Source organism: Oncorhynchus mykiss, chromosome 13 (assembly GCF_057628025.1).
Source record: "Oncorhynchus mykiss isolate SJ-2025 chromosome 13, ASM5762802v1, whole genome shotgun sequence".
NCBI lineage: Eukaryota > Metazoa > Chordata > Actinopteri > Salmoniformes > Salmonidae > Oncorhynchus > Oncorhynchus mykiss.
In genome coordinates, this window is record NC_143034.1 from 74,574,825 (window position 1) to 74,601,583 (window position 26,759).

At 40.8% G+C, this 26,759-nt stretch overlaps 1 protein-coding gene across 6 annotated transcripts in view; it reads left to right on the forward strand.

The window, feature by feature from the left end:
* Positions 1-25,372, forward strand: part of LOC110487489 (NLR family CARD domain-containing protein 3) — a 36,153-nt gene extending 10,781 nt beyond the window's left edge. For 2 of the 6 annotated variants that reach the window (XM_090197601.1, XM_090197599.1), the window contains 10 exons: positions 1,686-1,805; positions 2,786-2,905; positions 4,813-4,932; positions 5,912-6,031; positions 17,702-17,922; positions 18,361-20,159; positions 20,458-20,631; positions 22,313-22,486; positions 22,647-22,693; positions 23,112-25,372. In XM_090197601.1, coding sequence (XP_090053727.1) covers positions 1,686-1,805; positions 2,786-2,905; positions 4,813-4,932; positions 5,912-6,031; positions 17,702-17,922; positions 18,361-18,962 — 1,303 coding nt within the window. In that variant the 3' untranslated portion in view covers positions 18,963-20,159; positions 20,458-20,631; positions 22,313-22,486; positions 22,647-22,693; positions 23,112-25,372. Of the gene's footprint in view, positions 1-1,685; positions 1,806-2,785; positions 2,906-4,812; positions 4,933-5,911; positions 6,032-7,938; positions 8,059-17,701; positions 17,923-18,360; positions 20,196-20,457; positions 20,632-22,312; positions 22,487-22,646; positions 22,694-23,111 lie in introns of those variants that run through there. The other 4 variants (XM_090197600.1, XM_090197598.1, XM_090197597.1 and 1 more) reach the window with 3 other exon arrangements.
* Positions 25,373-26,759: the final 1,387 nt, after the last annotated feature.

The following is a 26,759-nucleotide window of genomic DNA, read 5'->3' on the forward strand; positions in this document are numbered from 1 at the left end:
TGATTTTGCAGGTTTTCCTACTTACAAAGCATGTAGAGGTCTGTAATTTTTATCATAGGTACACTTCAACTGTGAGAGACGGAATCTAAAACAAAAATCCAGAAAATCACATTATATGATTTGTAAGTAATTAATTTGCATTTTATTGCATGACATAAGTATTTGATCACCTAACAACCAGTAAGAATTCCAGCTCTCACAGACCTGTTTGTTTTTCTTTAAGAATCCCTCCTGTTCTCCACTCATTACCTGTATTAACTGCACCTGTTTGAACTTGTTATCTGTATAAAAGACACCTGTCCACACACTCAATCAAACAGACTTTAACCTCTCCACAATGGCCAAGACCAGAGAGCTGTGTAAGGACCTCAGGAATAAAATTGTAGACCTGCACAAGGCTGGGATGGGCTACAGGACAATAGGCAAGCAGCTTGGTGAGAAGGCAACAACTGTTGGCGCAATTATTAGAAAATGGAAGAAGTTCAAGATGACGGTCAATCACCCTCGGTCTGGGGTTCCATGCAAGATCTCACCTCGTGCGGCATCAATGATTATGAGGTAGGTGAGGGATCAGCCCAGAACTACACGGCAGGACCTGGTCAATGACCTGAAGAGAGCTGGGACCACAATCTCAAAGAAAACCATTAGTAACACACTACGCCATCATGGATTAAAATCCTGCAGCGCACGCAAAGTCCCCCTGCTCAAGCCAGCGCATGTCCAGGCACGTATGAAGTTTGCCAATGACCATCTGGATGATCCAGAGGAGGAATGGGAGAAGGTCATGTGGTCTGATGAGACAAAAATAGAGATTTTTGGTCTAAACTCCACTCGCTGTGTTTAGAGGAAGAAGAAGGATGAGTACAACCCCAAGAACACCATCCCAACCGTGAAGCATGGAGGTGGAAACATCATTCTTTGGAGTTGCTTTTCTGCAAAGGGGACAGGATGACTGCACCGTGTTGAGGGGAGGATGGATGGGGCCATGTATCGCGAGATCTTGGCCAACAACCTCCTTCCCTCAGTAAGAGCATTGAAGATGGGTCGTGGCTGGGTCTTCCAGCATGACAACGACCCGAAACACACAGCCAGGGCAACTAAGGAGTGGCTCCGTAAGAAGCATCTCAAGGTCCTGGAGTGGCCTAGCCAGTCTCCAGACCTGAACCCAATAGAAAATCTTTGGAGGGAGCTGAAAGTCCGTATTGCCCAGCGACAGCCCCGAAACCTGAAGGATCTGGAGAAGGTCTGTATGGAGGAGTGGGCCAAAATCCCTGCTGCAGTGTGTGCAAACCTGGTCAAGAATTACAGGAAACATATGATCTCTGTAATTGCAAACAAAGGTTTCTGTACCAAATATTAAGTTCTGCTTTGCTGATGTATCAAATAGTTATGTCATGCAATAAAATGCAAATGAATTACTTAAAAATCATACAATGTGATTTTCTGGATTTTTGTTTTAGATTCCGTCTCTCACAGTTGAAGTGTACCTATGATAAAAATTACAGACCTCTACATGCTTTGTAAGTAGGAAAACCTGCAAAATCGGCAGTGTATCAAGTACTTGCTCTCCCCAGTGTATAACCATTTTATGGTTCAGTTCTATGATTTTGAACCTGATAAAGTTGTATTGTTCATATTGTTTCGTGATTATAATTTGCTCTGTGGACATTTAATAACTATTCTAGAGGTGTCAAAAGGACTCAGAGACCAGTCTCTCCAGTAACCAGTCATCTGTCCATGAAGAGTGACTTCTCTATGGACCATCCTGTTAATTTGAGTGATGTAACAGGAACCTTTGACCCCAGGTAATTTACTGGTCAGCATTTATGATATTACTGTTGAATAGAATAATTTTCTATATTTTTATGTGAGTATATAAAGCATCTGCTAATAATCAGTGCTTTATGTATACTGAACAAAAATAGAACAACTCAACATGCCACCATTTCAGAGATTTCACTGAGTTACAGTTAATTTATGGAATGTTATCCCACTCCTCTTCAATGGCTGTGTTAAGTTGCTGGATAGTGTCAGGAACTGGAACACGCTGTCATACACGTTGATCCAGAGCATCCCAAACATGTTCAATGGGTGACTTGTCTGGTAATTCTACAGGCCATGGAAGAACTGGGACATTTTCAGCTTCCAGTGATTGTGTACAGATCCTTGTGACATGGGGCTCTGCATTATCATGCTGAAACATGAGGTGATGGAGATGAATGAATGGCATGACAATAGGTCTCAGGATCTCGTCACGGTATCTCTGTGTATTCAAATTGCCATAGATAAAATGCAATTGTGTTCGTTGTCTGTAGCTTATGCCTGCCCATACCATAACCCCACCGCCACCATGGGGACCTCTGTTCACAACTGTGACATCAGTAAACCGCTCGACTATACAACGGCGTGCACGTGGTCTGCGGTTGTGAGGCCGGTTTGACAAACTGACAAATTCTCTAAAATGATGTTGGAGGCAGCTTATGGAAGATAAATTAACATTCAACTCTCTGGCAACAGCTCTGGGAGAAATAATATTTTTGTGCGTATGGAACATTTCTGGGATCTTTTATTTCAGCTCATGAGACATGGGACCAACACTTTACATGTTGACTTTATATGTATGTTCAGTGTAGTATATTTAATTATATTTGTAATGCATTTGAATGTTTCATGGTGGTATATTTTTTCATATATTTTAATGCTTGTGTAATGTATTTTATCTATTGAAATATATTTTGGATATATTTTTAAATGTAGTTTCATTGTGATTTATTCTGTTTTCCAGAATCTCCAACCAAACTCAGAGACCAGTCTCTCCAGTAACCAGTCATCTGTCCATGAAGAGTGACTTCTCTATGGACCATCCTGTTAATTTGAGTGATGGAAGAGGAACCTTTGACCCCAGGTAAGTTACTGGTCAGAATTCATTAGTCCTCAACATACACAACACTGCAAACTTCTGGCCACTTAAACATCTATTCAGTTTGACCCCAATAAGTTAACATATGGCCATATCTGAAAATGTCTGCTAATAGTAGACGTTAATCTGTTCTGGCCTTGTTATAGATACAAATTGTCTTAAAGATGCAACAGATACACTGGGGAGAACAAGTATTTGAAACACTGCCGATTTTGCAGGTTTTCCTACTAACAAAGCATGTAGAGGTCTGTAATTTTTATCATAGGTACACTTCAACTGTGAGAGACGGAATCTAAAACAAAAATCCAGAAAATCACATTATATGATTTTTAAGTAATTAATTTGCATTTTATTGCATGACATAAGTATTTGATTACCTACCAACCAGTAAGAATTCCAGCTCTCACAGACCTGTTAGTTTTTCTTTAAGAATCCCTCCTGTTCTCCACTCATTACCTGTATTAACTGCACCTGTTTGAACTTGTTATCTGTATAAAAGACACCTGTCCACACACTCAATCAAACAGACTTTAACCTCTCCACAATGGCCAAGACCAGAGAGCTGTGTAAGGACATCAGGAATAAAATTGTAGACCTGCACAAGGCTGGGATGGGCTACAGGACAATAGGCAAGCAGCTTGGTGAGAAGGCAACAACTGTTGGCGCAATTATTAGAAAATGGAAGAAGTTCAAGATGACGGTCAATCACCCTCGGTCTGGGGCTCCATGCAAGATCTCACCTCGTGCGGCATCAATGATTATGAGGTAGGTGAGGGATCAGCCCAGAACTACACGGCAGGACCTGGTCAATGACCTGAAGAGAGCTGGGACCACAGTCTCAAAGAAAACCATTAGTAACACACTACGCCATCATGGATTAAAATCCTGCAGCGCACGCAAGGTCCCCCTGCTCAAGCCAGCGCATGTCCAGGCCGGTCTGAAGTTTGCCAATGACCATCTGGATGATCCAGAGGAGGAATGGGAGAAGGTCATGTGGTCTGATGAGACAAAAATAGAGATTTTTGGTCTAAACTCCACTCGCCGTGTTTGGAGGAAGAAGAAGGATGAGTACAACCCCAAGAACACCATCCCAACCGTGAAGCATGGAGGTGGAAACATCATTCTTTGGAGATGCTTTTCTGCAAAGGGGACAGGATGATTGCACCGTGTTGAGGGGAGGATGGATGGGGCCATGTATCGCGAGATCTTGGCCAACAACCTCCTTCCCTCAGTAAGAGCATTGAAGATGGGTTGTGGCTGGGTCTTCCAGCATGACAACGACCCGAAACACACAGCCAGGGCAACTAAGGAGTGGCTCCGTAAGAAGCATCTCAAGGTCCTGGAGTGGCCTAGCCAGTCTCCAGACCTGAACCCAATAGAAAATCTTTGGAGGGAGCTGAAAGTCCGTATTGCCCAGCGACAGCCCCGAAACATGAAGGATCGGGAGAAGGTCTGTATGGAGGAGTGGGCCAAAATCCCTGCTGCAGTGTGTGCAAACCTGGTCAAGAATTACAGGAAACGTATGATCTTTGTAATTGCAAACAAAGGTTTCTGTACCAAATATTAAGTTCTGCTTTGCTGATGTATCAAATACTTATGTCATGCAATAAAATGCAAATTAATTACTTAAAAATCATGCAATGTGATTTTCTGGATTTTTGTTTTAGATTCCGTCTCTCACAGTTGAAGTGTACCTATGATAAAAATTACAGACCTCTACATGCTTTGTAAGTAGGAAAACCTGCAAAATCGGCAGTGTATCAAGTACTTGCTCTCCCCAGTGTATAACCATTTTATGGTTCAGTTCTATGATTTTGAACCTTATAAAGTTGTATTGTTCATATTGTTTCGTGATTATAATTTGCTCTGTGGACATTTAATAACTATTCTAGAGGTGTCAAAAGGACTCAGAGACCAGTCTCTCCAGTAACCAGTCATCTGTCCATGAAGAGTGACTTCTCTATGGACCATCCTGTTAATTTGAGTGATGTAACAGGAACCTTTGACCCCAGGTAATTTACTGGTCAGCATTTATGATATTACTGTTGAATAGAATAATTTTCTATATTTTTATGTGAGTATATAAAGCATCTGCTAATAATCATTGCTTTATGTATACTGAACAAAAATAGAACAACTCAACATGCCACCATTTCAGAGATTTCACTGAGTTACAGTTAATTTATGGAATGTTATCCCACTCCTCTTCAATGGCTGTGTTAAGTTGCTGGATAGTGTCAGGAACTGGAACACGCTGTCATACACGTTGATCCAGAGCATCCCAAACATGTTCAATGGGTGACTTGTCTGGTAATTCTGCAGGCCATGGAAGAACTGGGACATTTTCAGCTTCCAGTGATTGTGTACAGATCCTTGTGACATGGGGCTCTGCATTATCATGCTGAAACATGAGGTGATGGCGGTGAATGAATGGCATGACAATAGGTCTCAGGATCTCGTCACGGTATCTCTGTGTATTCAAATTGCCATAGATAAAATGCAATTGTGTTCGTTGTCTGTAGCTTATGTCTGCCCATACCATAACCCCACCGCCACCATGGGGACCTCTGTTCACAACTGTGACATCAGTAAACCGCTCGACTATACAACGGCGTGCACGTGGTCTGCGGTTGTGAGGCCGGTTTGACAAACTGACAAATTCTCTAAAATGATGTTGGAGGCAGCTTATGGAAGATAAATTAACATTCAACTCTCTGGCAACAGCTCTGGGAGAAATAATATTTTTGTGCGTATGGAACATTTCTGGGATCTTTTATTTCAGCTCATGAGACATGGGACCAACACTTTACATGTTGACTTCATATGTATGTTCAGTGTAGTATATTTAATATATTTGTAATGTATTTGAATGTTTCATGGTGGTATATTTTTTCATATATTTTAATGCTTGTGTAATGTATTTTATCTATTGAAATATATTTTGGATACATTTTTAAATGTAGTTTCATTGTGATTTATTCTGTTTTCCAGAATCTCCAACCAAACTCAGAGACCAGTCTCTCCAGTAACCAGTCATCTGTCCATGAAGAGTGACTTCTCTATGGACCATCCTGTTAATTTGAGTGATGGAAGAGGAACCTTTGACCCCAGGTAAGTTACTGGTCAGAATTCATTAGTCCTCAACATACACAACACTGCAAACTTCTGGCCACTTAAACATCTATTCAGTTTGACCCCAATAAGTTAACATATGGCCATATCTGAAAATGTCTGCTAATAGTAGACGTTAATCTGTTCTGGCCTTGTTATAGATACAAATTGTCTTAATGATGCAACAGATACACTGGGGAGAACAAGTATTTGAAACACTGCCGATTTTGCAGGTTTTCCTACTTACAAAGCACGTAGAGGTCTGTAATTTTTATCATAGGTACACTTCAACTGTGAGAGACGGAATCTAAAACAAAAATCCAGAAAATCACATTATATGATTTTTAAGTAATTCATTTGCATTTTATTGCATGACATAAGTATTTGATTACCTACCAACCAGTAAGAATTCCAGCTCTCACAGACCTGTTAGTTTTTCTTTAAGAATCCCTCCTGTTCTCCACTCATTACCTGTATTAACTGCACCTGTTTGAACTCATTACCTGTATAAAAGACACCAGTCCACACACTCAATCAAACAGACTTTAACCTCTCCACAATGGCCAAGACCAGAGAGCTGTGTAAGGACATCAGGAATAAAATTGTAGACCTGCACAAGGCTGGGATGGGCTACAGGACAATAGGCAAGCAGCTTGGTGAGAAGGCAACAACTGTTGGCGCAATTATTAGAAAATGGAAGAAGTTCAAGATGACGGTCAATCACCCTCGGTCTGGGGCTCCATGCAAGATCTCACCTCGTGCGGCATCAATGATTATGAGGTAGGTGAGGGATCAGCCCAGAACTACACGGCAGGACCTGGTCAATGACCTGAAGAGAGCTGGGACCACAGTCTCAAAGAAAACCATTAGTAACACACTACGCCATCATGGATTAAAATCCTGCAGCGCACGCAAGGTCCCCCTGCTCAAGCCAGCGCATGTCCAGGCCGGTCTGAAGTTTGCCAATGACCATCTGGATGATCCAGAGGAGGAATGGGAGAAGGTCATGTGGTCTGATGAGACAAAAATAGAGATTTTTGGTCTAAACTCCACTCGCCGTGTTTGGAGGAAGAAGAAGGATGAGTACAATCCCAAGAACACCATCCCAACCGTGAAGCATGGAGGTGGAAACATCATTCTTTGGAGATGCTTTTCTGCAAAGGGGACAGGATGACTGCACCGTGTTGAGGGGAGGATGGATGGGGCCATGTATCGCGAGATCTTGGCCAACAACCTCCTTCCCTCAGTAAGAGCATTGAAGATGGGTCGTGGCTGGGTCTTCCAGCATGACAACGACCCGAAACACACAGCCAGGGCAACTAAGGAGTGGCTCCGTAAGAAGCATCTCAAGGTCCTGGAGTGGCCTAGCCAGTCTCCAGACCTGAACCCAATAGAAAATCTTTGGAGGGAGCTGAAAGTCCGTATTGCCCAGCGACAGCCCCAAAACCTGAAGGATCTGGAGAAGGTCTGTATGGAGGAGTGGGCCAAAATCCCTGCTGCAGTGTGTGCAAACCTGGTCAAGAATTACAGGAAACGTATGATCTCTGTAATTGCAAACAAAGGTTTCTGTACCAAATATTAAGTTCTGCTTTGCTGATGTATCAAATACTTATGTCATGCAATAAAATGCAAATGAATTACTTAAAAATCATGCAATGTGATTTTCTGGATTTTTGTTTTAGATTCCGTCTCTCACAGTTGAAGTGTACCTATGATAAAAATTACAGACCTCTACATGCTTTGTTAGTAGGAAAACCTGCAAAATCGGCAGTGTATCAAGTACTTGCTCTCCCCAGTGTATAACCATTTTATGGTTCAGTTCTATGATTTTGAACCTTATAAAGTTGTATTGTTCATATTGTTTCGTGATTATAATTTGCTCTGTGGACATTTAATAACTATTCTAGAGGTGTCAAAAGGACTCAGAGACCAGTCTCTCCAGTAACCAGTCATCTGTCCATGAAGAGTGACTTCTCTATGGACCATCCTGTTAATTTGAGTGATGTAACAGGAACCTTTGACCCCAGGTAATTTACTGGTCAGCATTTATGATATTACTGTTGAATAGAATAATTTTCTATATTTTTATGTGAGTATATAAAGCATCTGCTAATAATCATTGCTTTATGTATACTGAACAAAAATAGAACAACTCAACATGCCACCATTTCAGAGATTTCACTGAGTTACAGTTAATTTATGGAATGTTATCCCACTCCTCTTCAATGGCTGTGTTAAGTTGCTGGATAGTGTCAGGAACTGGAACACGCTGTCATACACGTTGATCCAGAGCATCCCAAACATGTTCAATGGGTGACTTGTCTGGTAATTCTGCAGGCCATGGAAGAACTGGGACATTTTCAGCTTCCAGTGATTGTGTACAGATCCTTGTGACATGGGGCTCTGCATTATCATGCAGAAACATGAGGTGATGGCGGTGAATGAATGGCATGACAATAGGTCTCAGGATCTCGTCACGGCATCTCTGTGCATTCAAATTGCCATAGATAAAATGCAATTGTGTTTGTTGTCTGTAGCTTGTCTAATGCTTCATGTAATGTATTTTATCTATTGAAATATAGTTTTGATATATTTTTAAATGTAGTTTCATGGGGATTTATTATGTTAGGTACCTGATCAAGATTTGTTTATAATGGCATGACAATATTTTATCTGATTGACTCTTGATTTCCTAGTAACCACAGAACGTTCATGAGCTGATTGTCTACTAGAATGGATGGCTGACCGACTGCCTGGTTGGTTATTTTCGATAGCTGTTTCCTCGCAGAGGGGTTGGGAGGTGCTCCTTTTCATCCTGAAGTGCATGTTGAAGTTTTTACATCGTTATAAAGGAACAATCATCTCAATCTGGAATCTGTGTATGTGTGAACTGCAGAGTTAACATATTCAGGATTAACATGTCGATGTTGGCAGAGTCATACACCCTGAAGAAAGCACAGTGATGCCGAAACGTTGGTGATTTACCCAATAAATTACTGGGAGTTTATTTATGGAGTGTGCAACTCTTTATTTTTATAGTTTACAGTTTATTCGCCGTTAGTCAGCACCTCTACATAAAATCATTTTCTATGGGTGTACGCCAGCCCATGTTTTTTATTTGAGTGTCATACTCCTAAAAGAAACAAATGAAAGACATTGTACTGTAGCAAGCTAGCTATCTGCCTGGAACCGTTTAATCGTTCGTCAATTCATCAATATCAAGTGCTCTAGGACACTTGGAACAAGAGCGTTCGTATTTCAGAGCAGAGCGTCCAGAGTGAATTTACGAACGCACCCCTAGTAAACTTGCTAGCTACTGTATTTCAGTGGATGTTGAACACATTTCTACCAACAAATGAACACAATTCCAGTGTTTTAAAGATGCACCCAAAACCAGATTCCTTTCATTTACAGTGTTAAATTACACTAGCATGTGAGAACAATATTTTTTTGTTTTAACAAATGTTTAATTTTGCCGTTATAATAAGGTTGGTAGCAACATCAAGGCTGTCGAAAGGAGAGAACCAAGGTGCAGCGTGGTGAGCGTAATTTTATTTTAATTAAGAATAAACACTACCAAAACAATAAACACTACCAACAACAATAAACACTACTAAAAACAATAAACACTACTAAAAACAATAAACACTACCAACAATAAACACTACCAACAACAATAAACACTACTAAAAACAATAAACACTACCAACAATAAACACTACCAACAACAATAAACACTACTAAAAACAATAAACACTACCAACAACAATAAACACTACCAAAAACAAACCGTGAAGCTCAAAGGCCATGTGCCCTAAACAAAGTCAACTTCCCATAAACAAAGGTGGAAAAAAAGAGCTACCTAAGTATGGTTCCCAATCAGAGACAACGATAGACAGCTGTCCCTGATTGAGAACCATACCCGGCCAAAACCTAGAAAATCATAGAAACACAACATATAGAATGCCCACCCCAACTCACACCCTGACCAAACCAAAATAGAGACATAAAAAGGATCTCTTAAGGTCAGGGTGTGACATCAAGTCTACTACAAAATCCGCAATGGAATGCTCTCTCTATGGGTTGGCTAGCTAGCTAGCAAACGTAGCTACACACAATAATACGAAAGACACTATCAGCATGTGAAGTAGCTAGTTAGCTGTAAATTCCCCTAAACAAACTGCACTATAAATTTAGGAGTCTACAATCTCACCATGTTCAACTGGCAGAGTGGAGTTTGACACTCTCAATATACAGATATCCAGCAGATGGTCCACACGGTGCAGTCTGGGTGATTCTGGGACTTGGAGTGCTCTCCTCCAAGGAGTGAATGGGAGTCGCTCAAAAACCAAACATTAGCATGAATTTCGTCAACAAGAAATTCAACAGTACAAATATTTTCCGAGATGTGAGATAATTAACTTGATATCTGTAATATTGTATAGCTTTGGAATCGTGATTTTACGCACCTTCGAGGACAATAGGGTCATCTCTCGACTCATACTCTGACTCTGAGAAGGGTTTGTGCGACGAATAGTTTAGCAACCAACGTTCCTCCATTCGATTCTCAATGAGATTCCTATCTGTTTTTTCTAATATCTCTGGCAACGGCACCATGCAATACACCCTTACCTGAAGAGGAAGACAAATAGGAGAAATGTGCTAGACCCTCTGTTAACTCTGGGATAGGGGGGACGCTTGCGTCCCACTTGGCCAATAGCCAGGGAAAATGCAGAGCGCCAAAATAAAATGATATAAAACTCTAACTTTCATTAAATCACACGTCAGATTTCAAAAAGGCTTTTCGGCGAAAGCATAAGAAGCTATTATCTGATGATAGCACAACAGTAAACAAAGAGTAGCATATCAACCCTGCGACACAAAACGCAGAAATAAAATATAATTCATGCCTTACCTTACCTTTGACGAGGCACTCCAATATGTCCCATAAACATCACAAATGGTCCTTTTGTTCAATTAATTCCTTCCATATATATCCAAAATGTCAATTTATTTGGCGCTTTGATCCAGAAAAAAACAGCTTCCAATTTGCGCAACGTCACTACAAAATATCTCAAAAGTTACCTGTAAACATTTCAAACTACTTTTGTAATACAACTTTAGGTATTTTTATACGTTAATAATCGATCAAATTGAAGACGGGTCTATATGTTTTCAATACAGGAGGACAATAAACTCAAGCATGCTTTCTAGTCTTGCGCAACTCTCAAACAGTACACATAATGTTACACTGATTCAAGATGGCCGTACTTCTTCATTGCACAAAGGAATAACCTCAACCAATTTCCAAAGACTTTTGACATCCAGTGGAAGCGGTAGGAACTGCAAACAAGTGCCTTAAATCTAGTTCCCTAATGAAAACTCATTGAATAGACAGTGACCTCAAAAAAATAAATCTGAATGGTTAGTTCTCGGGGTTTTGCCTGCTACCTAAGTTCTGTTATACTCACAGACATGATTCAAACAGTTTTAGAAACGTCAACGTGTTTTCTATCCAAATCTACTAATAATATGCATATCTTATATTCTTGGCATGAGAAGCAGGAAGTTAAAATTGGGCACGCTATTTATCCAAAAGTGAAAATGCAGCCCCCTATCCCAAAGAGGTTTTAAGTTAAACATTTCTCAGGGTAATAAAATTGCAAAAATGTGATCAATGGCTCATTCGAAGACATCCTCCCGAGTTATGAACATCAGCCAGTATTGAAATCTGACATGAATGATAGAGGTTTTTGCGATCTAAAAGTCTTCCAGTGTAGTGAGGGCAACTTTGCTACATCATACCAGACGGATTTCTAACTGCTTGATCGCTAATAACTCAGATAAACATGAAATGACCTGGGAATCAATAGAACATCCCTAAGAGATGCACAAAAACAATATAACATTCAAAATGGGTGAACCTTTCCTTTAAATTATAGCCATGGAATAAAATGGATAACCAACTCAGGGCTCTATGTATTCTCCGTGGAAGGTCAGTTCCATCTATATCTGTAGTGACAGGAGGAAGGAGATATCCATCTATATCTAGTGACTGAAGGAAGGAGTTATCCATCTATATCTAGTGACAGCAGGAAGGAGTTATCCATCTATATCTGTAGTGACTGAAGGAAGGAGTTATCCATCTATATCTAGTGACTGAAGGAAGGAGTTATCCATCTATATCTAGTGACTGAAGGAAGGAGTTATCCATCTATATCTAGTGACTGAAGGAAGGAGTTATCCATCTATATCTAGTGACTGAAGGAAGGAGTTATCCATCTATATCTAGTGACAGCAGGAAGGAGTTATCCATCTATATCTAGTGATAGAAGGAAGGAGTTATCCATCTATATCTAGTGACTGAAGGAAGGAGTTATCCATCTATATCTAGTGACAGCAGGAAGGAGTTATCCATCTATATCTAGTGACTGAAGGAAGGAGTTATCCATCTATATCTAGTGACTGAAGGAAGGAGTTATCCATCTATATCTAGTGACTGAAGGAAGGAGTTATCCATCTATATCTAGTGACTGAAGGAAGGAGTTATCCATCTATATCTAGTGATAGAAGGAAGGAGTTATCCATCTATATCTATAGTGACAGAAAGGAGTTATCCATCTATATCTAGTGACAGAAGGAAGGAGTTATCCATCTATATCTAGTGACTGAAGGAAGGAGTTATCCGTCTATATCTAGTGACTGAAGGAAGGAGTTATCCATCTATATCTAGTGACAGCAGGAAGGAGTTATCCATCTATATCTATAGTGACAGAAAGGAGTTATCCATCTATATCTAGTGACAGCAGGAAGGAGTTATCCATCTATATCTAGTGACTGAAGGAAGGAGTTATCCATCTATATCTAGTGACAGAAGGAAGGAGTTATCCATCTATATCTAGTGACTGAAGGAAGGAGTTATCCATCTATATCTAGTGATAGAAGGAAGGAGTTATCCATCTATATCTATAGTGACAGAAAGGAGTTATCCATCTATATCTAGTGACAGAAGGAAGGAGTTATCCATCTATATCTAGTGACTGAAGGAAGGAGTTATCCATCTATATCTAGTGACTGAAGGAAGGAGTTATCCATCTATATCTAGTGACAGCAGGAAGGAGTTATCCATCTATATCTAGTGATAGAAGGAAGGAGTTATCCATCTATATCTATAGTGACAGAAAGGAGTTATCCATCTATATCTAGTGACAGAAGGAAGGAGTTATCCATCTATATCTATAGTGACAGAAAGGAGTTATCCATCTATATCTAGTGACAGCAGGAAGGAGTTATCCATCTATATCTATAGTGACAGAAAGGAGTTATCCATCTATATCTAGTGACAGAAGGAAGGAGTTATCCATCTATATCTAGTGACTGAAGGAAGGAGTTATCCATCTATATCTAGTGACTGAAGGAAGGAGTTATCCATCTATATCTAGTGACTGAAGGAAGGAGTTATCCATCTATATCTAGTGATAGAAGGAAGGAGTTATCCATCTATATCTATAGTGACAGAAAGGAGTTATCCATCTATATCTAGTGACAGAAGGGAGTTATCCATCTATATCTAGTGACTGAAGGAAGGAGTTATCCATCTATATCTAGTGACAGCAGGAAGGAGTTATCCATCTATATCTATAGTGACAGAAAGGAGTTATCCATCTATATCTAGTGACAGCAGGAAGGAGTTATCCATCTATATCTAGTGACTGAAGGAAGGAGTTATCCATCTATATCTAGTGACTGAAGGAAGGAGTTATCCATCTATATCTAGTGACTGAAGGAAGGAGTTATCCATCTATATCTAGTGACTGAAGGAAGGAGTTATCCATCTATATCTAGTGATAGAAGGAAGGAGTTATCCATCTATATCTATAGTGACAGAAAGGAGTTATCCATCTATATCTAGTGACAGAAGGAAGGAGTTATCCATCTATATCTAGTGACTGAAGGAAGGAGTTATCCGTCTATATCTAGTGACTGAAGGAAGGAGTTATCCATCTATATCTAGTGACAGCAGGAAGGAGTTATCCATCTATATCTATAGTGACAGAAAGGAGTTATCCATCTATATCTAGTGACAGCAGGAAGGAGTTATCCATCTATATCTAGTGACTGAAGGAAGGAGTTATCCATCTATATCTAGTGACAGAAGGAAGGAGTTATCCATCTATATCTAGTGACTGAAGGAAGGAGTTATCCATCTATATCTAGTGATAGAAGGAAGGAGTTATCCATCTATATCTATAGTGACAGAAAGGAGTTATCCATCTATATCTAGTGACAGAAGGAAGGAGTTATCCATCTATATCTAGTGACTGAAGGAAGGAGTTATCCATCTATATCTAGTGACTGAAGGAAGGAGTTATCCATCTATATCTAGTGACAGCAGGAAGGAGTTATCCATCTATATCTATAGTGACAGAAAGGAGTTATCCATCTATATCTAGTGACAGAAGGAAGGAGTTATCCATCTATATCTATAGTGACAGAAAGGAGTTATCCATCTATATCTAGTGACAGAAGGAAGGAGTTATCCATCTATATCTATAGTGACAGAAAGGAGTTATCCATCTATATCTAGTGACAGCAGGAAGGAGTTATCCATCTATATCTATAGTGACAGAAAGGAGTTATCCATCTATATCTAGTGACAGAAGGAAGGAGTTATCCATCTATATCTAGTGACTGAAGGAAGGAGTTATCCATCTATATCTAGTGACTGAAGGAAGGAGTTATCCATCTATATCTAGTGACTGAAGGAAGGAGTTATCCATCTATATCTAGTGATAGAAGGAAGGAGTTATCCATCTATATCTATAGTGACAGAAAGGAGTTATCCATCTATATCTAGTGACAGAAGGGAGTTATCCATCTATATCTAGTGACTGAAGGAAGGAGTTATCCATCTATATCTAGTGACAGCAGGAAGGAGTTATCCATCTATATCTATAGTGACAGAAAGGAGTTATCCATCTATATCTAGTGACAGCAGGAAGGAGTTATCCATCTATATCTAGTGACTGAAGGAAGGAGTTATCCATCTATATCTAGTGACTGAAGGAAGGAGTTATCCATCTATATCTAGTGACTGAAGGAAGGAGTTATCCATCTATATCTAGTGACTGAAGGAAGGAGTTATCCATCTATATCTAGTGACTGAAGGAAGGAGTTATCCATCTATATCTAGTGATAGAAGGAAGGAGTTATCCATCTATATCTATAGTGACAGAAAGGAGTTATCCATCTATATCTAGTGACAGAAGGAAGGAGTTATCCATCTATATCTATAGTGACAGAAAGGAGTTATCCATCTATATCTAGTGACAGAAGGAAGGAGTTATCCATCTATATCTAGTGACTGAAGGAAGGAGTTATCCATCTATATCTAGTGACTGAAGGAAGGAGTTATCCATCTATATCTAGTGACTGAAGGAAGGAGTTATCCATCTATATCTAGTGACAGAAGGAGATATCCATCTATATCTGTAGTGACTGAAGGAAGGAGTTATCCTACGCACATACTTCCACACAAACAGTAGGTATCCTACGCACATACATACACACAAACAGTATATATCCTACGCACATACATACACACAAACAGTAGGTATCCTACACACATACTTCCACACAAACAGTAGATATCCTACACACATACATACACACAAACAGTAGATATCCTACACACATACATACACACAAACAGTATATATCCTACACACATACTTCCACACAAACAGTATATATCCTACACACATGCATACACACAAACAGTATATATCCTACACACATACTTCCACACAAACAGTATATATCCTACACACATGCATACACACAAACAGTATATATCCTACACACATACTTCCACACAAACAGTAGGTGAGTTTTATCCTTCTCCGTAGTTCTCACCACTGTGTATCACTACCCAGCAGACAGTTCCATTCCCCCGAGATTAGGGAAACCTTGAGAAGTACTCCCTATGCTATCATAGGTTCCTCAGAGGCCTAGCCAGGTCGGTCCAAACACAGTTTAACTGTTCTCGTTTTTTTTCTAAGGCACACACACACAACAAGTTCAAATCCTGAGCTATGCCTCGCTCAGACAGTCTGTGTTTTTCCACCATACAGAGGGATTGTTTAACCTAATTCCGACTAAAACTACACACATCAGATTATAATTTTATAATTCTAATCAATTTCATACAGTTACAAGGTTTCAGAGTGGAATTATGTTATCATTATCTTTCAACATATACATTATTCTATCACACACTCAGAGAGCAGAGTATACTGTTCCCAGCTGTCTGTCTATGAACAGAGTACACTGTTCCCAGCTGTCTGTCTATGAACAGAGTACACTGTTCCCAGTTGTCTGTCTATGAACAGAGTACACTGTTCCCAGCTGTCTGTCTATGAACAGAGTATACTGTTCCCAGCTGTCTGTCTATGGACAGAGTACACTGTTCCCAGCTGTCTGTCTATGGACAGAGTACACTGTTCCCAGCTGTCTGTCTATGAACAGAGTATACTGTTCCCAGCTGTCTGTCTATGGACAGAGTACACTGTTCCCAGCTGTCTGTCTATGGACAGAGTACACTGTTCCCAGCTGTCTGTCTATGGACAGAGTACACTGTTCCCAGCTGTCTGTCTATGGACAGAGTACACTGTTCCCAGCTGTCTGTCTATGAACAGAGTATACTGTTCCCAGCTGTCTGTCTATGGACAGAGTACACTGTTCCCAGCTGTCTGTCTATGGACAGAGTACACTGTTCCCAGCTGTCTGTCTATGGACAGAGTACACTGTTCCCAGCTGTCTGTCTATGGACAGAGTACACTGTTCCCAGTTGTCTGTCTATGAACAGAGTATACTGTTCCCAGCTGTCTGTCTATGGACAGAGTACACTGTTCCCAGCTGTCTGTCTATGAACAGAGTACACTGTTCCCAGTTGTCTGTCTATGGACAGAGTATACTGTTCCCAGTTGTCTGTCTATGAACAGAGTATACTGTTCCCAGCTGTCTGTCTATGGACAGAGTACACTGTTCCCAGCTGTCTGTCTATGAACAGAGTACACTGTTCCCAGTTGTCTGTCTATGAACAGAGTATACTGTTCCCAGCTGTCTGTCTATGAACAGAGTACACTGTTCCCAGTTGTCTGTCTATGAACAGAGTATACTGTTCCCAGCTGTCTGTCTATGAACAGTGACTTCTCCATGGATCATGCTGTCAATTTCAGTGGTGTTGGATCAATTACCTTTGACCCAAGATCAGTCACTAGTCAGAATGTATGATATCATTAGTGAAGGGAAGAATCTTCAAGATGTCATATATTTTGTATTTTTTTGCAATGTGTAGTTTGTTGTAACAGTTTATTACAGCAATTACTCTTGTATCTCTGTAGTAGATTGTCTACTCTGTTAGAGGATCAGTATCTCTCCTTTATCTATGTAGTGGATGATCTACTCTGTTAGAGGATCAGTATCTCTCTCTCTCCTTTATCTCTGTAGTAGATGGTCTACTCTGTTAGAGGATCAGTATCTCCCTCTCTCCTTTATCTCTGTAGTGGATGGTCTACTCTGCCAGAGGTTCGGTATTAATATCTACAATATTTGAGAAATAGCCGTGAAGAATGACAATGTCTTTATGTTTTAATAATGTTCTTTCAGCTCTCTGCCAGAGGATCAGTCCAGTTGTGCAGTGTGTCACCAGGTGCAGAGGGATCTAGTCTCTATCACCTGTGGACACAGGTTCTGCAGACAGTGCATCACCAGATACTGGGAGAAACCTGCTCCTTCAGGAGACTATGACTGTCCTCAGTGTAGAAAGAAATCCAGAACACTTCCTGTGCACCTGAGTGAACCCAATGATGCAAGAGGCTCTGAAAATAGTAAGACCACTTGTTGACATGTGCTGAGTCAATACCTCAATATGATTTACAGTAGTTAACTACAATAATATGAGATAATATAAGTTACTGTTGTTGTGGAAGGCCCACTTTTCATCAAATAATATAAATGAATAAATATAATTGTATCAGACACAATTGCTGACAGTAAGTCTGGGGGCTTGATTCAATCCGTATCGCGGCAGATCAGCGTGTACATTTTAAATGTCATTTCCAATTCAGCTGACATGCATTTTCGCAAATCCGTATTGAACAAAGTCTTCGCGATCGCTGGAACATTGCCTTTAAATTTAACTCGAGCTGCCGATCATCCTCTGCACGGATTGAATCCAGCCCCTTTATTTACTGTAGTTGTGGAACGACCACTTTTCATCCTGTTAACGAATGTCTGATACACATCCTTTTACACTTCCCTTGTAGTGGATGACAGCCTACAGAGAGCCATAGTAAACCACAAAGACAGTCTGACAAGGAGGTATGAATGTGTGAAAGAAGGCATGGTAAAATCAGGGAATCAAACTTCGCTCAACAGGATTTACACAGAGCTCTACATCACAGAAGGAGAGAGTGAAGGGGTTAACAATGAACATGAGGTGTGGCAGCTTGAGACAGCATCCAAGACACCAACCTCACATGACACAGCAATCCACTGCAATGACATCTTTAAACTCTTACCTGGCCAGGAGAGAAGCATCAGAACTGTGCTGACGAAGGGCATCGCTGGCATCGGAAAAACTGTCTCTGTGCAGAAGTTCATCCTAGACTGGGCTGAAGGGAAGGCAAATCAAGATGTGGATATCATATTTGTGCTTCCTTTTCGGGAGCTGAACGTGATCAAAGATCTCCAGTACAGTCTGCTTGGACTTCTAAATTATTTCCACACAGAACTAGACATAGGCAATGCAAAGAAACTCACTGCCTGTAAATCTATGTTCATCTTGGATGGTTTGGATGAAAGCAGATTTCCATTGGATTTCCAGCACAACGAAAAGGTGTCTGATGTCACAGACATCGTCTGTTGATGTTCTGTTGACAAACCTGATCAAGGGGAATCTGCTTCCCTCTGCTCTCCTTTGGATAACTACTCGACCTGCAGCAGCCAATCAGATTTCTTCGGGGTGTGTTGACCAGGTGACAGAGGTACGAGGGTTTAATGACCTACAGAAGGAGGAGTACTTCAGGAAGAGATTCAGTGATGAGGACCTGGCCAGCAGAATCATCTCACACATAAAGACATCAAGGAGCCTCCACATCATGTGCCACATTCCAGTCTTCTGTTGGATTTCTGCAACAGTCCTTGAACACATGTTGAGTACAGACAAGAGCAGAGAGATGCCCACGACTCTGACTGAGATGTCCATACACTTCCTGCTCATTCAGACCAGCCTGAAGAACCAGAAGTATCATGGAAGAGATGAGATGGATCAAGAGGAGCTCATGGAGTCAGATAAGGACATTCTTCTGAAGCTGGGGAAGCTGGCGTTTGAACATCTGGAGAAGGGTAATCTCATGTTCTATGAAGAAGACCTGAAAGAGTGTGGCATTGATGTCAAAGAAGCCTCAGTGTACTCAGGATTGTGCACACAAATCTTTAAAGAGGAGTCTGTGTTCTTTCAGAGAGTGGTGTACTGCTTTGTTCATCTGAGCATTCAGGAGTTTCTCTCGGCTGTCTACATATACCATTGTTACACAACCAAGAACATGGATGCACTGAAGCCCTTCCTCAAGAGAAAGTCTAGAGCTGCGTCTGAAGAGCTAACCTTGCATGAGCTGCTGAAGAGTGCTGTGGATAAAGCCTTGGAGAGTAAGAATGGACACCTGGACCTTTTTGTCTGCTTCCTTCATGGCATGTCACTGGAGTCCAATCAGAAACTCCTACGAGGTCTGGTGACACAGACAGAAAGCACTCCAGAGTGCGTCAAGAAAACGATCCGATCCCTTAAGGTGATGCAGAGGAAGAACATCTCCCCTGAGAGGTGCATCAATCTCTTTCACTGTCTGATAGAGATGAAAGACCAGTCAGTACAGGAGGAAATCCGTGAGTATTTGACGTCAGAGGACAGATCCAAAAACCTCTCCCTTGCTCACTGTTCAGCGCTGGCCTACACGCTGCAGATATCAGAGGTGGTTCTGGATGTGTTTGACCTGAAGGAATACAAGACGTCAGAGGAGGGTCGTAGGAGACTGCTCCCAGCTGTTAGAGGCTGCAGGAAAGCTCTGTAAGTATTCATGTAAATAAAGCACACCAAAATAAATTGTAGGAACAGCAGTATTTTCATTGGCTGACTGGCTCTGTAAGTACTCATGTGACCAAACTTTACTGTACGTAGGAACAACAGTATTTTCATCAGCTGAAAACTCTTAAACTATAATACAAACTGATCAGAAACAGTTGTAGCACTGAGCCATGTATGCACGGCGTACACATTACTCATCACGGCAAACAGTGTGAGCAGGGAAAGCTAAGCGTAACATTTTAATACAACCTGTCTGTCATTGTATTTACTCTGTTGGCAGACTCACTGGCTGTAAACTCACAGACACATCCTGTGAAGTGTTGCTCTCAGTTCTCATCTCAAACCCCTCACACCTGAGAGAGCTGGATCTGAGCAACAATGACCTGAAGGATTCAGGAGTGAAGCTGCTCTCTGCTGGACTGGGGAATCCCAACTGTAAACTGGAGACTCTGAGGTCAGTGTTCCTGTAGTTGGTCAACAAGTGATAACTGTTCACCAGATCCACCTGTGTTTACCAGACACACATAGTCCACATCATATGTGTTTACCAGGCACATAGTCCACATCATATGTGTTTACCAGGTACACATAGTCCACATCATGTGTTTACCAGGCACATAGTCCACATCATATGTGTTTACCAGACACATAGTCCACATATATGTGTTTACCAGACACATAGTCCACATCATATGTGTTTACCAGACACATAGTCCACATCATATGTGTTTACCAGACACACATAGTCCACATCATATGTGTTTACCAGACACATAGTCCACATCATATGTGTTTACCAGACACATAGTCCACATCATATGTGTTTACCAGACACACATAGTCCACACCATATGTGTTTACCAGACACACATAGTCCACACCACATGTGTTTACCAGGCACACATAGTCCACATCATATGTGTTTACCAGACACACATAGTCCACATCATATGTGTTTACCAGACACACATAGTCCACATCATATGTGTTTACCAGACACACATAGTCCACATCATATGTGTTTACCAGACACACATAGTCCACATCATATGTGTTTACCAGACACACATAGTCCACATCATATGTGTTTACCAGGCACACATAGTCCACATCATATGTGTTTACCAGGCACACATAGTCCACATCATATGTGTTTACCAGGCACATAGTCCACATCATATGTGTTTACCAGACACATAGTCCACATCATGTGTTTACCAGACACATAGTCCACATCATGTGTGTTTACCAGACACATAGTCCACATCATATGTGTTTACCAGACACATAGTCCACATCATATGTGTTTACCAGACACATAGTCCACATCATATGTGTTTACCAGACACATAGTCCACATCATATGTGTTTACCAGTGTTTAACTGGAGACTCTGAGGTCAGGATTCCTGTATCACTCAATGAACACACATACTGGAGGCACACACACAGACACATGCGATGATTAAATTAGTAGTGTTTAGAAACATGTTATCTACTCACTTAGACAGAAGATGAATCCAGTCATCATCCACCATTCAGTTACTATTGGGCAAAACATAACTCAAAAGACAAGCAAAACAAACGTTAAATGCAACCAATTAGTTTTCGACCAAATACTAAACTTTTGACTACTTTAATACACTTTAAGTGAATTGGTCAGAATACTAATGACGTGTGGGGACTAGATACATAAAGTGCTTTCATTTTGAAAACTGAAAAGAGATATGTTTGAAAATACCCTCAAATATAAGGTGACATTATATACTATCACCTCAAATCCAAAATGCTGGACTACAGAGACAAATTTTAAAATGTTAACTGCACTGTCAATATATATATATGGTGTGGACTGTGTACTCAGTACAATCTAAATCTGATACCTCACTGTCTGTCTTTTGACTGATACTGCTTTTAAACTGTTCTGGTCAGTCTACTATAATATTTGTACATTATATTTTTCTCTACGAGCAATACTTTAATAATTTGTCATTTCTAATCATGATACATTAATTTAGAAATAAATATGGAATGTTTCAGGACACTGATATCTGAATATGTTGAAAAAAATATACTGCCACTATTTTCACCACCAAAGAATAGCAGTGTGGTTTTAATATGATTTGACTCTTTGCAGGCTGTCAGGCTGTCTAGTCACAGAGGAAGGCTGTTCTTCTCTGGTCTCAGCTCTGAGGTCAAACCCCTCACACCTGAGAGAGCTGGACCTGAGCTACAATCACCCAGGAGACTCAGGAGTCAGACTGCTCTCTGCTGGACTGGAGGATCCACACTGCAGGCTGGAGAAACTCAAGTATGTAGAGGGTTTATGTCAATGTTCATATAAGACATATTTGAGTTATCAGGCTAGTTAAAACAAACATTCTTACCACCACTTGGACAAAGTTATATGCTGTGTGTGAGTGCTGTGTGTATCCCTCAATGACTGTCTGTTCTTCTGCTTACCGCTGCAGTGTGGATCATGGTGGAGAGTACACAATGAAACCTGGCCTTAGAAAATGTGAGTGTTGACTGCTGTGAAGAATATGACTAAGAATAAGTCTTAATTCAACTTAAGTCAAAGTCAAAGACCACCATCATTACTTACTTGGTCATATTAAATATCAGCTGTAGTTCTACAGAAGCAGAAATCAGGGACACCAAAGTTTAGAAAGAGTTGCTTTGACTATGTGTATGGCGTGTTACGCTAGAAATGTGTGTGTGTTCATGAATATGTGTGTGTGTGTGATTAATGGGAATAAGTGTATTGTATTTTACTATACAGTATAACATATGATCATTCAACAAGTCTCACGTTACCTTAACTTCTCCTTTTGATACCTAGAAACATCTATATTAAATGAATTAGTGAAAAGTAAGTTAACATTCTAATGTGAATGATGATGATTTATAATATTGTTTCTGGTTTCATCCATCAGATGCCTGTGATCTCACACTGGACCCAAACACAGTAAACAGACTCCTCTCTCTGTCTGAGGAGAACAGAAAGGTGACATGGAGGACAGAGGAGCAGCCGTATCCTGATCACCCAGAGAGATTTGATGGCTGGAAGCAGGTGCTCTGTAGAGAGGGTCTGACTGGGCGCTGTTACTGGGAGGTAGAGTGGAGTGGGAGACGGTCTGGAATAGGAGTGACATATAAAGGAATCAGCAGGAGAGGGGGTAAGGACTGTGTGATTGGATTAAATGACAAGTCCTGGAGTCTGTTCTGTTCTGACAACAGGTACTATGCCTGGCACAATGATAATCCCACTACCATAGACATCTCCTCCTCCAGCTCCCACAGAGTAGGAGTGTATCTGGACTGGCCAGCCGGCACTCTGTCCTTCTACAGAGTCTCCTCTGACACACTGACCCACCTGCACACATTCTACACCACATTCACTGAGCCCCTCTATCCAGGGTTTAGGGTTTGTTGTGACTCCTCAGTGACCATGTAAATAATAACCATGGTAACTCTGACACACACTGGAGATTTTCCAGTACTTTTCCAGTACATGTGTAATGCATCTCAGAGTGGTAAGTGTCGTGGAAATACTGAATCAAATATTTCTCAGATACCGGAGCGTGTGAATTGAAATAGACTTTATTACAAAAAAGTAACAAAGCCGAGCAATTCCATGGAAGAACTGCCTTCTCGTCACAGACGAGCTTTCTAGGTTTCCATTTTCAGATAACACACATGGTCACTCCCCTCTATGTAGATGATTAACACCCCTTGGTCTCTTGCCACCATTCTCTTTCTTTCTCAATTCTTGCTTGTTTACAGATTCTGTTGGTGGTGTATCCATAGAAATGATACAAGACATACAGACACACACACAATGCAGGTCTAATGATACTCATAGGATTACATAATGGCGTTCCCTAAGCCTGTAATGGCACAGACATATACAATTATATACAATTACATGCCTTAATACTAGTCACAGGACCAGGTAAGGACTTCCCTCAGGCCTATAACGGACACACACATTACATGGCTTCTCTTTAACACAGCCTTGTACACTCCCATGGATTCTGCTTACGTTCTGTTTTTACATGTCTAGTGAATAACTCCATGTTGATCCAGCTCTGTTCATTCAACTCAGCCTTTATTCTGCTTACACATGTCTATTAATTAACCCTATGTTGATTCTGCTCACTACTTCTGGGAGAACAGTCTAGATACTGGAAAATCCCCATGATCATGAATTGTTTTCCTACATAAGCAGAATCAATATAGTAATCTAAAACCGATGAATGTACAGAGACATTCATTACCAACCCACCTGTGGAGGTGTACCCTGTCCCTGGAGCTCCAGGACAATACACCAACAACAAAACCATGTAATGCTAAAGGAGGATCTTTGGACTGTCCATTTGGACATCCTGAAAGCCTATGCAGGAGTAGCTCCAGGGGGAGGATGGGCTTGTCGTTCCTATCAAGAACAACAACAATTGTTAGAGACTGAAATAGATGGTGAACTTCCTGACGTAGTCCAGGAACTGGATATATGTTAAGGATAATGAGGATCCTAATCCTGATCACAGGTTTCAACTGATTATCGAAGCACATTGGCACCAACGAGGCCCTAAAAGAGGGTAAGTGGTGCTCATAGAGATGGAAAGAAAGAGATGGACATTTTCATCATGCTGACCCACCTTTCTATGCTATGTGTCAAAGGGGTGACTGTCCCTTATGTTGGGATAAGGAATGTGGTTAAAGGATACACATAGTATAACAGAACATAATAATGTACTCAATGTTAAAGGTATATATAACCATGTACTCAATGTAACAGTTGCTGAATGATAAATGATGTTAAACCTTCTGAATACATGTATGTGACATAGGGTTTTCCGGTTACAAGAGTCCACGGACCATGCCCTTAATCCTCTAACAGGTTTTTCACTTATAACAGAATAGTTGTGAGAGAGCCATGTGTTTAGGTATCATATTGAGAATGATGTTATAAGGATTTATAAGGTTTTAGTTGATTGTGTTTAAATGTTATTATTTTTCTTGTGTTCTACATAACTGAGAACCTCGGGCAAGGCTAAGAAATGCCCGAGATGCAGATTGTCTCCATAGCAACATAGAAGGTGCTTCCCCTTCTCAGCTTGATCATGACAAAGGTCTCTCTAAAATTTGCAGTTTTGTAAAAAAAAATAATAATAAAAAAAAAGCTGATCACTTGTATGGTGTCATGTGGGCTGTTTTCTAATGTCAATGAACACTGAACATGGGGCCGATGAGGTTATGGTATGGACCAGCATAATCAACACAAGTGCATTTTATTGATGGTAATTTGAATGCACAGACATACCGAGATGAGATCCCATTGTCATGTCATTCAACTGCTGCCATCAACTCATGTTTCAGCATGATAATGCACAGGCTGTTTGAGGTCACTGATCTGTACAAAATTCCTGGAAGCTAAACAAAAAAAGAAGGCCTTCCATGACCTGAGTACCTTCCAGAGATGTCACCCATTGAGCATGTTTGGGATGCTCTGGATATAAGTGTACGACAGTGCGTTCCAACACCCCCCTATCCACATCGATGGAACAGTAGTGGAGAGGGTAGCAAGTTTTAAATTCCTCGGCATACACATCAGACAAACTGAATTGGTCCACCCACACAGACAGCATCGTGAAGAAGGCGCAGCAGCGCCTCAACCTCAGGAGGCTGAAGAAATTCAGCTTGTCACCAAAAGCACTCACAAACTTCTACAGATGCACAATCGAGAGCATCCTGGCGGGCTGTATCACCGCCTGGTACGGCAACTGCTCCGCCCTCAACCGTAAGGCTCTCCAGAGGGTAGTAGTGAGGTCTGCACAACGCATCACCGGGGGCAAACTACCTGCCCTCCAGGACACCTACACCACCCGATGTCACAGGAAGGCCATAAAGATCATCAAGGACATCAACCACCCGAGCCACTGCCTGTTCACCCCGCTATCATCCAGAAGGCGAGGTCAGTACAGGTGCATCAAAGCTGGGACCGAGAGACTGAAAAACAGCTTCTATCTCAAGGCCATCAGACTGTTAAACAGCCACCACTAACACTGAGTGGCTGCTGCCAACACACTGACACTGACTCAACTCCAGCCACTTTAATAATGGGAATTGATGGGAAATGTAAATATATCACTAGCCACTTTAAACAATGCTACCTTATATGTTACTTACCCTACATTATTCATCTCATATGCATACATATATACTGTACTCTATATCATCGACTGTATCCTTATGTAATACATGTATCACTAGCCACTTTAACTATGCCACTTTGTTTACATACTCATCTCATATGTATATACTGTACTCGATACCATCTACTGTATCTTGCCTATGCTGCTCTGTACCATCACTCATTCATATATCCTTATGTACATATTCTTTATCCCCTCACACTGTGTACAAGACAGTAGTTTTGGAATTGTTAGTTAGATTACTTGTTGGTTATTACTGCATTGTCGGAACTAGAAGCACAAGCATTTCGCTACACTCGCATTAACATCTGCTAACCATGTGTATGTGACAAATAACATTTGATTTGATTTGAGCATCTTTGCACA